A 13,326-nucleotide genomic window follows, 5' to 3' on the forward strand; every position below is an offset into this window, starting at 1 on the left:
ACTTGCCGACGTTTGAGCTTCGCGGCCTTGGTGGCCACCTCCTCCTGTGGCTTGCTACTTGGTACCAACAGTCTCCCCTCCTTGGGAAGTCTGGTGCGGAGTCGGCGCCCCATCAACAATTGTGCCGGACTGAAACCTGAGAGTCCGGGGGTATCTCGGTAGTTGAGCAAAGCCAGGCACGGATCGTGCGCCTTGCGTAGCAGGTTCTTCACCGTACGCACCATGCGCTCTGCCTCCCCATTGGACTGTGGGAAGTTGGGGCTGCTTGTCTGGTGTACGATTCCGTACGATGCCATGAACCGAGCAAACTCGTGGGACTGGAAGGGTGGTCCGTTGTCTGAACGCAGAGTGGAGGGGATGCCGTGACGAGCGAAAATGCTCTTGAGCACTTGGATGACATGCCCAGCTGTTGCAGAGTTGAGCGAGACCACTTCCGGATAACTGGAATAGTAGTCGACCACGAGGAGGTAAGTCTGTCGGTTCAGGTGAAACAAGTCAGCGCCCAGAAAGTCCCAAGGTAGACTTGGAAGCTGCGTGCTCCGAAGTGGCTCTGCTGGATTGTCTCGGTACGACGTGCACTGTTCACATTGTGCCACGAGTGCTGCTATATCAGCGTTGATACTTGGCCACCATACTGATTCCCGGGCCCGAGCCTTGCATCTGTTAATGCCTTGGTGACCTTCGTGAATCAAAGTCAGCGCTGTCGCACGTTGCACTGCTGGTACCACAATGCGAGTGCCTTTCAGGAGTAAACCATCACAAACCAAAAGTTCGTCCAACACGCTTGCATACTTCGTCAGGTGAAGCGGTAACTTTGACTTCGGAGGGAACCCGTTGTGGCACATCGACACAAGTGCGCGACACTCCCCGTCGCTTGCTTGAGCAGTTCGAAGGTCCTCCAGCTGTAGAGATGCTGCTTCTGATGAGGTCTGAAGGACTTCCGCAGCAAACACTTTGATTGTGTCTACAGGACGAGACGAATCGGCAGGTTCCGTTGGCATAAGAGACAGGGTGTCCGCTGTTGCAAGAAGCTTCCCAGGGACATATGACATTGTGAACTGGTACTGCATCACCTTCAGTCGAAGGCGCTGGATACGTGGAGGTACCACGTCCAGGTCCATCTTGCCAAACAGTGAGACCAGAGGCAGGTGATCTGTCTCTACGTCGAAGACCAACCCACGGAGGAACTCGTCGAACCGTTGAATAGCCCATACAGCTGCCAGGGCTTCCTTCTCCGTTTGGCTATAACGTAATTCAGTCGCTGTAAGGGACCTCGACGCAAAAGCAACCGGTCTTCTTTCGCCGGAAGGCCGAGTTTGTAGAAGGACTGCCCCCAAGCCAAATGAACTGGCATCCGCTGAGACGACTGTTGGGTACGCCGGATGATACTTCGCCATACAGCGGTCCGAGACGAGCATCAGCTTGAGCTTGGTGAATGCTGTTTCTTGTTCCACGCAGCATTCTTGCTGAGGAGCGCTCGGATAGGAGCTGCAACGTCCGAAACGTGCGGAAGGAAACGCCCAAGGTGGTTCACCATGCCAAGGAGGCGTCTTGCACCTGCAATGTCAGTTGGCGCACTCATCTCCTTGATCGCTTGGAGCTTGCTTGGGTCAGGACGGATGCCCCTTGCAGATACCATCACCCCCAGGGAGGAAACCTCGCTCTGGCGGAAGCAGCACTTCTTCTCGTTCAAAGTGATGCCTGCGCGGGATAGTCGCATCAGGACTTGCTGCAGGCGGGAGTCGTGTTCTTCGAGAGTGCGTCCGAAGACGAGTATGTCGTCTATCATGCACACAGTGCCTTCCAGGCCTTCCAAAATCCTGGACATCTGCTTCTGGAAAAATTCGGGCGCAGAGGTGATGCCGAAGGCATCCGACGGAAGCAGTAGCGTCCGAAAGGTGTGATAAATGTGGTCAGTTCTTGAGATTCTTCCGCCAACTTCACCTGGTAGAAGCCTGATTTAGCATCCAACTTGGAGAACACCGTTGCGTCTCCCAGCAGGCCCAGCACCTGGTCGACCGTGGGAAGGATGTGGCGTTCTCGCAGGACCACCCGGTTTAACTTCGTAAGGTCCACGCACAGCCTGTGGCCCCCGGTGGCTTTGGGGACGACCACCAGTCCGGCGCACCATGGTGTTGGCGTGTCAACTCGGCGAATGACGCCTTCTTGTTCCATCTTCTGCAGTTCCTTGCGGACGACTTCCCGCAACGGAATGGGGATGCGCCTTGCCACGCTAAGAGAAAATGGAACAGCGTCTGGCTGGAGGCGGATCTTGTATTCTTCAGAGAGATCCGAGGCCATTAAACAGCTTGTCACAAGTCTGAGAAGAGACTTTGACGGTAGGAGGGTCCTTTTCTTTCGATGAGACGCCGTCGACGACTTGAAGTGCCTGAATGGCTGGAAAGCCCAAAAGAGGCACGGAGAGAGATTTTACCACATATAGTCTTTGCTGGGTTGACTTGCCTCTCCACAGCAAAGTGGCCATGAAGGACCCAAGAACGTTGAGTGGCTGCTGCCCTGGCCCGGAGAGTGTCGTCCACCTTGTCGAGGGACGGCGGTAGGTTGGGGAAGGTGTTCGAGACGGCTGAAACTTCGGCTCCCGAGTCAACCTTGAACACTTCCGTGTAGTCGTTGACAGTTACTTCCACGAACTTGCCTTGGTCGGAGTTGCGAACGGCGTACAAACCCCGCTCTGCCACCTGGGTCGACCGTTTCTTCCGTGAACGGCAGACGTCCGCGAAATGGCCTTTTTTCTTGCAGTGGTTGCACAACGAGTTGCGGGCGGGGCATACCGAGCGAGCGTGTGAAGAGCGGCCGCAGTAGCCGCACGAGCTAGAGCTTGAGGTGCGCTTGTCGCGTGCTGAGCTGTACTTGACGCGTCCCGCTTGTGGCTGCCGAGACTTGGCAGCATCGAGACTCACCGGTCGAGACTGCATGTCGTGGCCTGCGAGCTGGTCTCTCTGCTTTTGGGCGTCTTCTGCTTGTCTCGCCTGCACCCATGCTTTTTTGAGGGTTAACTTGGGGTTGCGGCAGAGCTGGTCGGCGAGGCGAGCGTCGCGTAAGCCTACGATGAAGCGGTCGCGGACAAGGCGTTCCAAGACCTCGGGCGACGGGTAGTTGCATCTCTTGCAGAGCTTGCAGAGTTCCGCATAGTAGCTGTCCACCGTTTCCCCCGGTTGCTGGATTCGCCGGTGAAACTGCGCCGACTCGTACACCTCGTTGAGGGGGTGAACGAAATGGGCCGTAAACTTCTCTACGACCACGTTGTAGTCTGTAGGAGCGTCGCCGAGGCCGAACGTCGCAAGAAGAGGACGAGCTTCCGGCCCCATGCAATAAAGAAGTGTGCGGACCTGAACTTCTCCCGACGCCTGTCGAAGACCGGAAGCGAAGGCGTAGTCCTCGAAAAGGCTTAGCCACGTCGGCCAGGAACCGGCGTTCTCGAAGTCGAAGCGGTCGGGCTGATGCAGTGAAAGACCTTGCCATGAAGGCTTGGCGCCGTTTCCTTCGTCGTCAGGCATGGCAGCGAGCAGGACGGCAGCGAGCAGGAACACGGCGGTCGAAAGCCGGGCGACGGGCGAGCGAGCTACGCAGTTATGGCGGAGACGATTCATGCGGAGGCAAGGCCTACGTCGTTAGGCATAACGTTTGGCACTTCTGACACCATGTGGAGGCCATGCCGGGCCAGAAGAAGGTTCATGCGAACTCCCTCGTGCCAGAACAACAAGTGACTTTTATTCCGTCGAAAATAACACACGAAGCCGCCCCCGCGGTGGCACAGGGTTGCCTGCGGCAATCACTACGCGAGGGTTGCGCCCTCTACAGTAACGTGCAAATCAATGCCAGACACAAATTACGCGAGCAAAAGCAGGGTATTCTGTGAATTTATCGAGAAAATTGAATTGGTGAACAACTAAACACCACTTCAAATTTGCTTCCTAAATTTGGCAGAATTTAGCGAGAGTCCCGAGCTCGGAGAAGCTAGCAAATAAACGGCCGGTGCAGGTCAAACCACGTGGTGCAATCCGTGTCTCCCGACGACACCCACAGGATTAAGATAATTTAAATCTTAAGGCACAGCTCTTAAGCGCCAGATTCCGGGTTGAACGGCGTTTACGTCACCACGCGTTGCATTATGGAACGTTTCCCATAATGACATGACACGTCAATATAGCGGTAAAATATCCCCACCAAATTTAGCGGAAAATTTTCCCTCTAAATTTAGTGGGGAAGCGGGAAATTTAGTGAAAATTTTCCGCTAAATGAGAGGGGACCAAGAGAGGAGGATGGGAGGGAGAGGCATACCCTCCCCTCTGTACCCTTCCCCCCTCCTCCTCCTCCTTAGGAGCTGCGCTCACAGTCACGCACCTTGAGCATCATGCAGGCGACGAAGCCGAGCATAACGACAGTGCAGAGCCACTGGGAGTCGAGGCGGAGCAGCTCGCGCTGCAGGGGCAGGTCCCTGGAGGAGGCCACCAGGCGGCGCACGTCCGGCATGTACGAGAAGTAGCCCACCACCGTCAGGGCCGACAGGAGGAAGTCAAACACTTGCAGGCAGAAGAAGGGCATCAGGTAGTTGGGGTGGCCCTGCATGGGGGAGAGAAAGGTCAGGCTTGCCTTCCTGTCTCTGGCTCCTTGCCCCCTCCCGGTAACGCACTCCTGTAATCATGGAGTTCATGTAATAATCTAGAAAGAAAGATCCCGTGCGTTCCGGCTGTTTCAAAACGGCGGGGCGTGGAAGCGGACGTTGGTGGTTCCGGTAGGTGGTCCCGAAGGGTCCGTGTTGCCGGCGACGCTTCAATATACGCAAAGATGCGGGGAAACATCGCCTGTAAGGTCTGTGCCTAATAGTTCTTTTCTAGCTTATGGTGCAGAACACCGGTCTCGCGCATTATGTAAAAATAAATAAAGTCGACGAGTACTCGAACCTCTACGAGGGAGAAGCTTTGAAAAAAACGGCCGTCACTAGGGTGGACACAATCCACGACCGGTGTTTTCCGGCTTCGAGCAATTATGCATTTCCGTCGCCGGCTGATGTTTACCGGTGGTGTCCGGTTAAAACCAGGAAGTGCACAGCCCACCTATATCCGCCAACTAGTCCACAGGTACCCCTTCTCGGGTAGCAAAAAACATCTCGGCCAGAGCTACGTCACCCGGAACGTCTCTCCGAATGGTGCGTTTACCGCGCTTTAAAAAGCGGTCCCTCCGTTCCCGCCCAATGATGTTATTAAAGCATCATGTTGTCGCCGGACGGGAGTCTGGATGTCGCGACGATGGCGACGCTCGCATTCTCTCCTACTTTCTCCCGGAACTTCTACGCCCAGCCGTCGGGATGGCGACATTCTACTACGTGACGCTCTGGCTTTTGCAACATCAACTGTTGCCGCTTCAGGACCGTTTTTGATGCATGGGCAGAATGGGATGCCAAACACGCCGGTCAGGCACGGCATTGTACTCTTGGCCGAGTGTCACTCACCCATATGGTCCCATATAGAAGCAGCAGGGTGATGATGCCGGTGCAGAGGGTGATCGCCAGCGCCACGTGGACATCTTCTGGAAGACAACCCAACACTGTCACGTTCGCTGCAGATTTCGAAGACATGGACGCGCATAAACTGGCGTCGTAAGGAAGTGCGTCCTCAAAAGGGTTCCATTCTGCGACATTATCTTAGCTACGGTGCGCGACATTAGAGCAGTGTCGTCATCGATCAAATACAGCTACTTCTATTGAGATTGGGGTTTTTTCATTTTTTCATTTTATTACCTTAAGGGCCTCTACGTGAGGCATTACATAAGGGGGGTACATCAAATTCACAAAAATTGGGGAAAACATTGAATGAGAACAATGAGAAAGCATCATTATACAGAAATTACTCAAACAACTTAACAAGCTCCTGCATAAAATGGTTATGGTCACATATCGTCACCAGGCTTGGGGGCATGCTATTCCATTCAGAAATGCATAGAGAGAGAGGTGAGTATTTGTAGGCGTTAGTTCTAGAAAAAATGGGTTCGACTTTACATGGATGATCTAGGCGAGATGAAATATGATGAGCCGGGAAAATGTTTTTGGTGACCATGGGTTGTAGTATAGACCTTTCCAGCGGCAGTCTTGAACGAAGCGATTTACAGCGCGCGTCCCTGGTTTTGAGAGTGTACGTCAGTTTTGCCCGACTGCGCTAAGCTGTGGAGTTTCTCGTCAGTGAGCTGTGGCAGCCCGCGTAGGTGCAATTCCGGACGCTGGTGGAGGCTAAATTGCCGCGTTTTCTTTTTTATTTTGTGTTCTGTGGCGAACATAAATTATAGAGGTATTTAAGAAAGCAGTGCTCTATTTTTGGGAACAAAAACAAAGAAATAAAAGCTGTTTTGGTGAGTCCGTGCGTGACAGAACAAATGCAACTGGAATGTTTGTTTCATTCTATGTTCATCGTTTTACGGCACCATACACTCAGCCGTGTCAATCTATATAGGTCAAATATTTGACCACACAGGATATCCGAACCGCATGGATATTCCCCGCCCGCAACATGAAATTCAACGAGTCTCATCAATCGAACAACATATATTGTACGTACCCCACGGTGCCGCGTTATTCGAACAGGATTTGAGAAAGGTCTCAAATAACACAGCATATCCGATATACAGTGTCGACGACAGTCACTTCACGGCAATCGGACGGAATCCGGCGTGTTTTGGGGAACATGTAGAAGAGAGCAGCTTTTTTGCACAGCTTCAAAGCAAATGAACGAACGTGTCTATTCTGTCCCCACACCCTGGACCCGACCCTATCAGCTATTTTTCGCGAAGACCCGGAACACAGCCGGGAAGGCTTTTCGGAGATTTTCTCAACGGAAATAATCCTCCAAGAACTGCCTGCGTCGCGGGCTGCTTGACGTTCGCTCTCTTCGTTCATTTCCTGCGAAGGCCGAGCAGGCTGCGAGCCCTGGGCCCGTTTGCTCGAAGCCGGTTAACTTTAACCGAGGTTAAAAGTTAACCGCCCTTCCCTACTAGGCACCTACAAGTACCTAGCCAAGTTTGACCAGGGCTGGATGAGCGATAGCTCGGTGTTTTATTATGGGGTGGTAGGATGTGTCACCTACTGGCCGTATCGAATGTACGTGCGGTCGTGTATAACTACTGCGTGGTGCACGTTAAAGACCCCAGGCTAGCGGTTGTACCGCACTGGCTAAATTGCTCATCTACATCTGCGAGACTCGTCGCCCGTTGAGGCAGACCAAGTTCTAGGCTGTATAAACATACACACAACCCAATCCGTGGAAAGGTTCCCGAAATGGGGGGACCCAAAAAATGCGCGCTGCCTTGTTTTCGCGACGCAGCGCGGCACACATTTGAGCCTATGAAACAATTTTTATTGCTCGTGGTACAAATAATCGGCAAGGTAAAACTAAATTAACCCTTGTTTGGAAATCTTCTAAATATTTGGCTGATGAAGTGAAGAAAAGCCTTCTTGAAATTTCCTTCCGAGTTCAATAAAGGACGATGAAGTTCAGTCCTAGAAACGATAAGAAAGAAGTGAGCAGTGAAAGGCGGGCGGTACACCGGCAGCATGGTTGGCCGGCATATAAGAACTGTATATAACACAGTCATAAATTGAAAAACCTGTAACTCGGCTCCACTGAAAATTGACCTATTAGTAAATTACCCGAACATCGAGAAGAACGCTGGAAGTGTAATTCTACGATCCGCGCGACTGGCCTTCCACTTATAAAAGATTAGAAGTAAATAATCATAATAAATCTTTGACGAACGCGCGTGCACGGCAAAATTTGTTTTAGGCTTTTTGCTTCAGAACAGTTATTACTGCAGACGCCAGCAGGTGCAGCGCGTCTACACTCGTAGCATGCACCTCGGTGCTTTTGAAATTTAGCAAAAGGTTTATGGGAACGCTCTCTGCTTTTGTGTGCTATCAATATCCGGCCGATTGAGTCAAGGCAATCCACATTCCAAAGACGTTGCCATGCCGACAACTATCGCGTTCATTTAGGCTTAGGAATGGCCAGAGACGAAAGTCTATCTAAAAATGCGGCGAGGTCATTGCTCATGTTTTGCGTTTTAAGTGAGGTAAGGTAACGCGAAAACCTCCTGCACATTCATTGCTGACTAACGCGCCTGCTACTGCAGCTACTGCGACGTATTAGTTCCAAAGCGAGCGGCGCTCACTCACCGGGGCACCGCCATGTTTCCCCGCCGTCCTTACTCTGCCGGTCACGTGACCCAAAATTCCCCCTCGTAGGGAAATCCGGTTAACCGCGGTTAGTTAACCAGCTTCGAGCAAACGGGCCCTGGTATTCTCTGGTTCTCACAGTGGAAGATAAAACACAAAGGGTAAGCATTCTAAACAGACAAATAAAGTAAAAACTTCAAAGAAAAGCCGGCAAACTCCGAATGCACAATGCAGATGGGGAGTCACGCTGACTGGCTTTCCACAGCTCAGGCGGGTGCCAGAAATTTCTGGCTGATAGGGGTTGCTCGATTCGCAAAATGGCGGCAGCCAGAGCGCTCTTTTTGCAAAGGTCTATAGTCTGTGCATAAAAGAGAGCCGTTTGTTTTTTCTACGAGTTTCGAGTGTATGGAGAGATATGGACTGTTTTAGACAGGAAATGCTTTTTCGAGAATAATCGCGAGTAATAAAACGAGTGGCGCGATTTTGGACAGCTTCGAGTTGGTCAATGAGATAAATTTGATGAGGATTCCATATGATGGACGCCTATTCCAGTTTCGCCCGAGCTATTGTAGTGTATGCTAAGCATTTGACATACGGGTCTGCGAGATAAAGATATCGTCTTAAAAATCCTAATGTTCCATTTGCTTTAGAGCAGATATAGTCAACGTGGCACTTCCATGATAAGTCTGCAGAAAGGAACACTCCTAGATATTTAAATGTGGCCACACGTTCTAGTTCACAAGATGAAATAGAGTAAGTGTGAGTTCATTTTTTGATCTGGAGAACGAGATAATTTTAGATTTATCCAGATTAATCGTCATGAGCCAAGATTCACACCAGGTAGTTAATTTTTCTAGATAGTCTTGTAGAATTATGCAATCATTGATGGAAGAAATTTTGCGATACAGCACAAGGTCGTCAGCATACAATCTCACGGTGGAAGAGAGGGATGTTGTTGTTGATTACGGGCTTTATGGCGCAAAGCTACTATGGCCATACTGCGCCAAGCTTGTTTAGGTGGGACATACTCAGGACATTTTTATAAGAATTATCGAAAAGAGGTTCATATGACAAGGTTAAAAGTCATAGAATTGAAATTACAACTCCAGTAGGAAGCCGGTTTTTCTCAAGTAATTTATGAAATGATCAAATGGTACTATAGGAGTCTCCCCAATTAGCAGCGCTGGGTGAAAAGGAATCTGGTGTGAAAAAAACTCGGGGAAATGTGTATGTCATTCTTGCTCAAGCCCTGGGCACAGCCACAAAATGTGTAAAATTGTCAAACGCTCCCCACATTCATCACACAGGGGTGGGGCTTCCCCCCTGAGCAGATGTTTGTGGGTGAGGAAGGAATGTCCAATTCTAAGACGACACAAAAGAACTTCAAGGCACTCTCCCACATACCAAGAGCTGGTTTAATCCTGCGAAGTTTGTTTTCGCATTCCAGACTCCACTCCGATTGCCACAGCCGGAAAACTGATGATTTCACCAAGGGCTTCATGTCTTGAAATGGAATCTGTGAGGTGGTTGGCAGTAGGTGCTTAGAGCTCGTGGCCAATTCGTCTGCTCTTTCATTACCTAGGATCCCCACATGGCTAGGCACCCAGCAGAATTTTATGTCTCGGCCAAGCCGCAGACCACATTGTACCTTAGATCGGACAAGTTGTGCCAGTCTATTTTTACTTCCCTTTATTGAGCAAAGTGTGGTGAAGAAGAGAGGGAAGAAGCAATGTCGTTTATATAAATTAAGAAAAGAAGTGGGCCAAGAACTGAACCCTGAGGGACACCAGAGATGACATTCAGTGGAGAGGAGGTGACATTATCGACAATCACAGATTGGGTGCGATGAGACAGGAAGGCCCGAATCCACGAGACAAGGTTACTACTGACGTTTAGATGGAGGAGCTTAAGTATTAATCTGTTATGGGGAACACGATCAAAAGCTTTTGAGAAGTCTATGAATATTGCATCAGTTTGTTTTAAAGAGTGCATGTTGGTATGAAGATCGTGGGTGAGTTTGAATAATTGGGTAACACAAGACAGTTTTTGCGGAAGCCATGCTGATTAGAGAACAACAAATCGTTACTATCGAAATGTGACATTATGCTGCTAAAGACGATGTGCTCTAAAATTTTGCATGACACACTGATCAGTGAGATGGGCCTGTAATCTTTTAGCTCATTCGGATTACCTGATTTGAAGATGGGTACTACGTTAGCATTTAGCCAATCAGACGGCAATTGGGAGAAAGCTAGGGATTGCTCGAAAATAAGGAGCAGAAATTTGGCTGAAGTATATTTCGTTATTTTTAAGAGTCTGGAGTTAATTCCGTCACAGCCAGGTGAGGAGTCCACAGGGAGTCGATCAATAACATTCGAAATTCCGTCTATGGAGAGGTAAATATCCTGCATGACCGTTGGGCTTTCGATGCTAGATAGGCAAGGTTCTGGAAAAGTTTCGCGTGTAAATATCTCACCAAAATATGCGTTAAAATTGGAGGCAATTACCGCGGATGATAATGGGCTATCTTGTGGATCTACGGTAGGAAGTTTGGCGCCCCTGGGTGTAGGATTAATTATAGACCAAAACTTTTTGGGATTTTCAGTTAGTACCTTTTTTAGGTCAACATTAAAAAACTTATGTTTCGCTGACTGGATTACGCGTTTGCTCTCTTTGGAAAACGCGGGAAAATGAAGCCATATTTCATCAGCGTTTAACTTTACAGCCTTGCGGTATAAACGTTTTTTCTTATTTAAAATGCGCTTTATTTTCACTGAGAACCAGGGGGGAGATGAGTTTGAGGTAAGTAGTATCTTTTTAGAAATAAACTGGTTCGCGGAGCTAAGCAGTGTGTCCTTGAAAAAAGTCCAATTGACCTCGACTGAACGGTCATTGAAGGAGTTTTCGAAGTCTATGAATGCCCGGAGGAGAGCGAAATTCAGATCCTCTATATTTGCCTTCGGGTAGTCCCAAATGATTTTCGAGGTCTTCTCTTTGTCTGGTACCTTTTGTGAAAGATTGATGGCTATGAGGGCATGATCACTAATCGGCGATAGGAAATGTATGGAAGAGATATGTTCAGGATGAGTAATAAAAAACAAGTCTAATGTTGAATCGCCACATGTTGACTGAGCAATTTGTTGATGAAGTCCAAATGCAGAAAGCAGGTGCATAAATTCTAAACACTCTAAGGGGTTACTACACGAAGGAACAACAGAACTGTCCGCCCAGTTAATGCCGGGAAAGTTGAAATCTCCTGCTAGGATGATAATGTTGTCAGGATAAGTCAAAAACACTTCTTCCAAGCTGGTGCCAAGTTCATCAACAAAGTCTCTTCCAGAGCTGGGGGGGCGATAACACACTCCCAGCACAAATTTTTGAAACAATATTTGAATTTCAACCCATAGAGGTTCAAGATTAGTAGTGACTGTCACAGCAGCAGACTCTAAACCTTTAATAGCAATCAAAACGCCTCCTCCTCTGCGATGAGTACGATCTTTACGGTATATAGAAAAATCTGAATCAAGAAGCAGTTCACTTGGAACGTCACTATTCAGCCATGTCTCTGTGCCTCAAATAATCTGAGAATTGCACATGCACACATGATCAAGTAAAATATCTTGTTTATTAAAAATGCTGCGAAAGTTTGTGAACAAAAATGAAAGTTGGTGTGCACGGGAGGCACGATCAGGTGATCTTGCGGGAGGTAGTCAAGGGCGCGTGCCACTGACACAGTGTTTTTCAATCACACTTTCACTCTGAACGTCGTAAACAAACACCTTATCGCCTACGTACCATTTGTCGTGCACAAGTCTGGTTCTCATCCTGTCTGCTCAAAACGTAGAGCCGTATTCCCAAAGCTTGCCACGTGCGAGGCGTATCTTCGGAGAATAGTCGTTTTCTATCCATACCTTAATGTTAAGGTTTTTTAGCTTGGGAGCGTTTCTGAATATTGCCATCTTGTCCCGGAAGTCCAAGAGCTTTATGATGATAGGTCGATGGAAATCCTGACGCTTCTGCCCCAAGCGGTGAATACGTTCAAAAACGCCAGGCGTCACGTTTAGATTATCTGAGAGGAACATTCTGACGGTTGTCTCTAGCTGTTTAGGGATTTCAATGGATTCTTCCGCGATCCCTTTGATGATAATATTGTTTCGTCGTAGTCGGTTGTTAAGGTCGTCTACGGTTGCTGTTAATTCTTCAACAAGTTTTTGTTGTTCCGCAAGAGGCCCAAGTTCAGCTTTCACAAATTCAAGGTCCGATTTCAGTGAGGGAATACCTTCGGTAGCCTTGGAGAGTTCAGTGACCCTACCCTCAAGCGAATCTACTCTCTGCCGAATCTGCGAAACACCTGCCTCAATCCGGTTAACGTGATGCACAATTAACTCTGCATTTGTTTACTAATTGAAAGCATACTCCCAAATACATATAGAGCCACAGCGGCTGCTGACATCAAGCAAATAACATTTAAAAGAAGGAGACTTTTGCTACAAACCTGTTCCAACTAGTACATTAAGGAGAGGGCTATGACAATGTGCTTGCAGCTTAATTGTTCGGAATTCCTAATAAGCTTCATATAAACCACTGGACAAACCAGGCTCAGAGGAATGAAGGGTCACTGACAAGGTACAGTCAACTCTCAGTAATTCAAACCTTCTGGGGCCCGAAGAATGTGTTTGAATTAAAGAAAGTTTGATTTATAGAAAGTGGGTAAATAAACATCTTTTCTAAGGCTATAGTAATACATGACATGCTCTTAAAACAAATTAAGTTTATTTACAGTGTGGAGGTGCATGTAGATACTTGTCTAGAGTTGTTTGCACTTTTCTAGTAGCAGACTTGAAAACTAAGGTTTCAATAGCATTAAGGGATAGCAAATGTGAGTTGGCTTCTTGCTGACTCTGCAGAAAGCGTCGGAGTCTGTCAACTGCATCCAGTGCCTCTGGAGCTGTCACTGGCGGCTTCTCGAGGGCAGAAGCAACATCCTCTTCATCACTTTCACTTTCAGTAGCCCGAATCTCCCTGACAATATCGTCCAAAGTTGCCTCTCTACAGGTGACAACATCATCGTCCACTGCAGCATACTCTGCAAGATCAACATCGAGGCCATGTTCCTTCAAAGAGCTGAGCACTGCATCATGGTC

General features: G+C 48.8%; 1 protein-coding gene across 8 annotated transcripts in view; it reads right to left on the reverse strand.

The window, feature by feature from the left end:
- Positions 1 to 13,326, reverse strand: part of LOC8041289 (lysosomal-associated transmembrane protein 4A) — a 33,333-nt gene that overhangs the window by 5,386 nt on the left and 14,621 nt on the right. For 6 of the 8 annotated variants that reach the window (XM_040499741.2, XM_040499740.2, XM_029994032.4 and 3 more), the window contains exons 4-5: positions 5,474 to 5,550; positions 4,366 to 4,584 (exon numbers count right to left, since the gene is read on the reverse strand). In XM_040499741.2, the coding sequence (XP_040355675.1) occupies positions 4,366 to 4,584; positions 5,474 to 5,550 (296 nt within the window). The remainder of the gene's footprint in view (positions 1 to 4,365; positions 4,585 to 5,473; positions 5,551 to 13,326) is intronic. The other 2 variants (XM_040499743.2, XM_029994027.4) reach the window with 1 other exon arrangement.

The sequence above is a fragment of the Ixodes scapularis genome, unplaced genomic scaffold (genome assembly GCF_016920785.2).
Source record: "Ixodes scapularis isolate PalLabHiFi unplaced genomic scaffold, ASM1692078v2 PGA_scaffold8__174_contigs__length_109621045, whole genome shotgun sequence".
NCBI classification, from domain to species: domain Eukaryota; kingdom Metazoa; phylum Arthropoda; class Arachnida; order Ixodida; family Ixodidae; genus Ixodes; species Ixodes scapularis.